General features: G+C 60.1%; 1 protein-coding gene across 1 annotated transcript; it reads left to right on the top strand.

Moving 5' to 3' along the window:
• Positions 1–201: 201 nt before the first annotated feature.
• Positions 202–870, top strand: LOC309978270 (polyadenylate-binding protein 1-like 2; the record flags this gene model as incomplete). The annotated part of the gene is made up of 1 exon (XM_082864678.1): positions 202–870. The coding sequence occupies exon 1, from the start codon at positions 232–234 to the stop codon at positions 868–870; it is 639 nt and encodes a 212-aa protein (XP_082720804.1). The 5' UTR covers positions 202–231.
• Between the last annotated feature and the right edge of the window lie 503 nt (positions 871–1373).

The following is a 1373-nucleotide window of genomic DNA, read 5'->3' as shown; positions in this document are numbered from 1 at the left end:
GCGGCAGCCCTAGCGGGGGAGGAGGCGGAGGCCTCCCTGGCGGCAGCGGCAGTAGCCGTGGCGGAGGCCAATGTGGCCGAAGCCGCCGCGGCGGCAGAGGCTGCGACGCCCCCCTTGGGGGAGGCGGAGGCGGAGGCGGAGGCGGAGGCGGAGGCGGATGCGGATGCAGGTGCGGAGGTGGCAGCGGCGGTAGCAGCGGCGGCGGTGGCCTCCGCGGATGCTGATGCGGAGATGGGCGGGGGCTCAGGGGGGAATCCGGACTTTCCTATGGCTTCGCTGTACGTGGGCGACCTGCACCCTGAGGTGACGGAGGCAATGCTGTACGAGAAGTTCAGCCCAGCCGGGCCCATCCTCTCCATCCGCATTTGCAGGGACAAGATCACCCGCCGCTCGTTGGGCTATGCGTATGTCAACTACCAGCAACCGGTAGACGCCAAGCGGGCCCTGGAGACCCTGAACTTTGATGTCATCAAGGGCAGGCCAGTTCGCATCATGTGGTCCCAGCGGGACCCCTCGCTCCGCAAGAGCGGGGTGGGCAACGTCTTCATCAAGAACCTGGGCAAAACCATCGACAACAAGGCGCTGTACAACATCTTCTCGGCGTTCGGCAACATCCTCTCCTGCAAAGTGGCCTGCGACGAAAAGGGGCCCAAGGGCTACGGGTTCGTGCACTTCCAGAAGCAGGAGTCCGCCGAGCGGGCCATTGATGCGATGAATGGCATGTTCCTGAACTACCGCAAAATTTTCGTTGGGAGATTCAAGTCGCATAAGGAACGAGAGGCCGAAAGGGGAGCCTGGGCCAGACAGTCCACCAGTGCTGACGTCAAGGATTTCGAGGAAGACACCGATGAGGAGGCCACCTTGCGATGAAGACATCCCAGGAGCGAGCCAGCCAGCAGAGCCAAACCTTGGCTCCCACCCGGTTTACAGCCCCACCCTTTGCCCCCCTAACCCACCAGCAGTGTATTGTATTGGGAGTGCAGGTCTCTCTCTCTCACAACCGCCCCCCCGCCCCCCACCCCCGTCTTCCTTCCCTCCATCTCTCCCTCCCTCCACCTGTCTCAGTCCCTCTCACTCTGTGTCTCTCTCTGACTTTCTCTCCACTCCCCTGTCGTCCCTACCTCTCCTCTCCCCTCCCTTCCCCCCACACCCACCTTGGGTGCTGTGAATAATCTTGCTAATCTGTGCCACTTGACAGGTTAAAGGCTGTCTTCTCCTTGTGGTTTGGTTTAAAAAGCACTTTCTCTCTTTGTTTATTGCACAGGTGATACAATTTCATGGTAGAAACATCAGGAAGGAGAAGGAAATCAGATGAGGGAAACCCAAGAGAGTAATTGCTCCCCATGACCCTACTATCGGGAGACAACCACTTT

The sequence above is a fragment of the Leucopleurus acutus genome, assembly GCF_964270905.1.
Source record: "Leucopleurus acutus genome assembly, chromosome: X".
NCBI lineage: Eukaryota > Metazoa > Chordata > Mammalia > Artiodactyla > Delphinidae > Leucopleurus > Leucopleurus acutus.
This window is presented reverse-complemented; position numbering and strand designations above follow the sequence as displayed.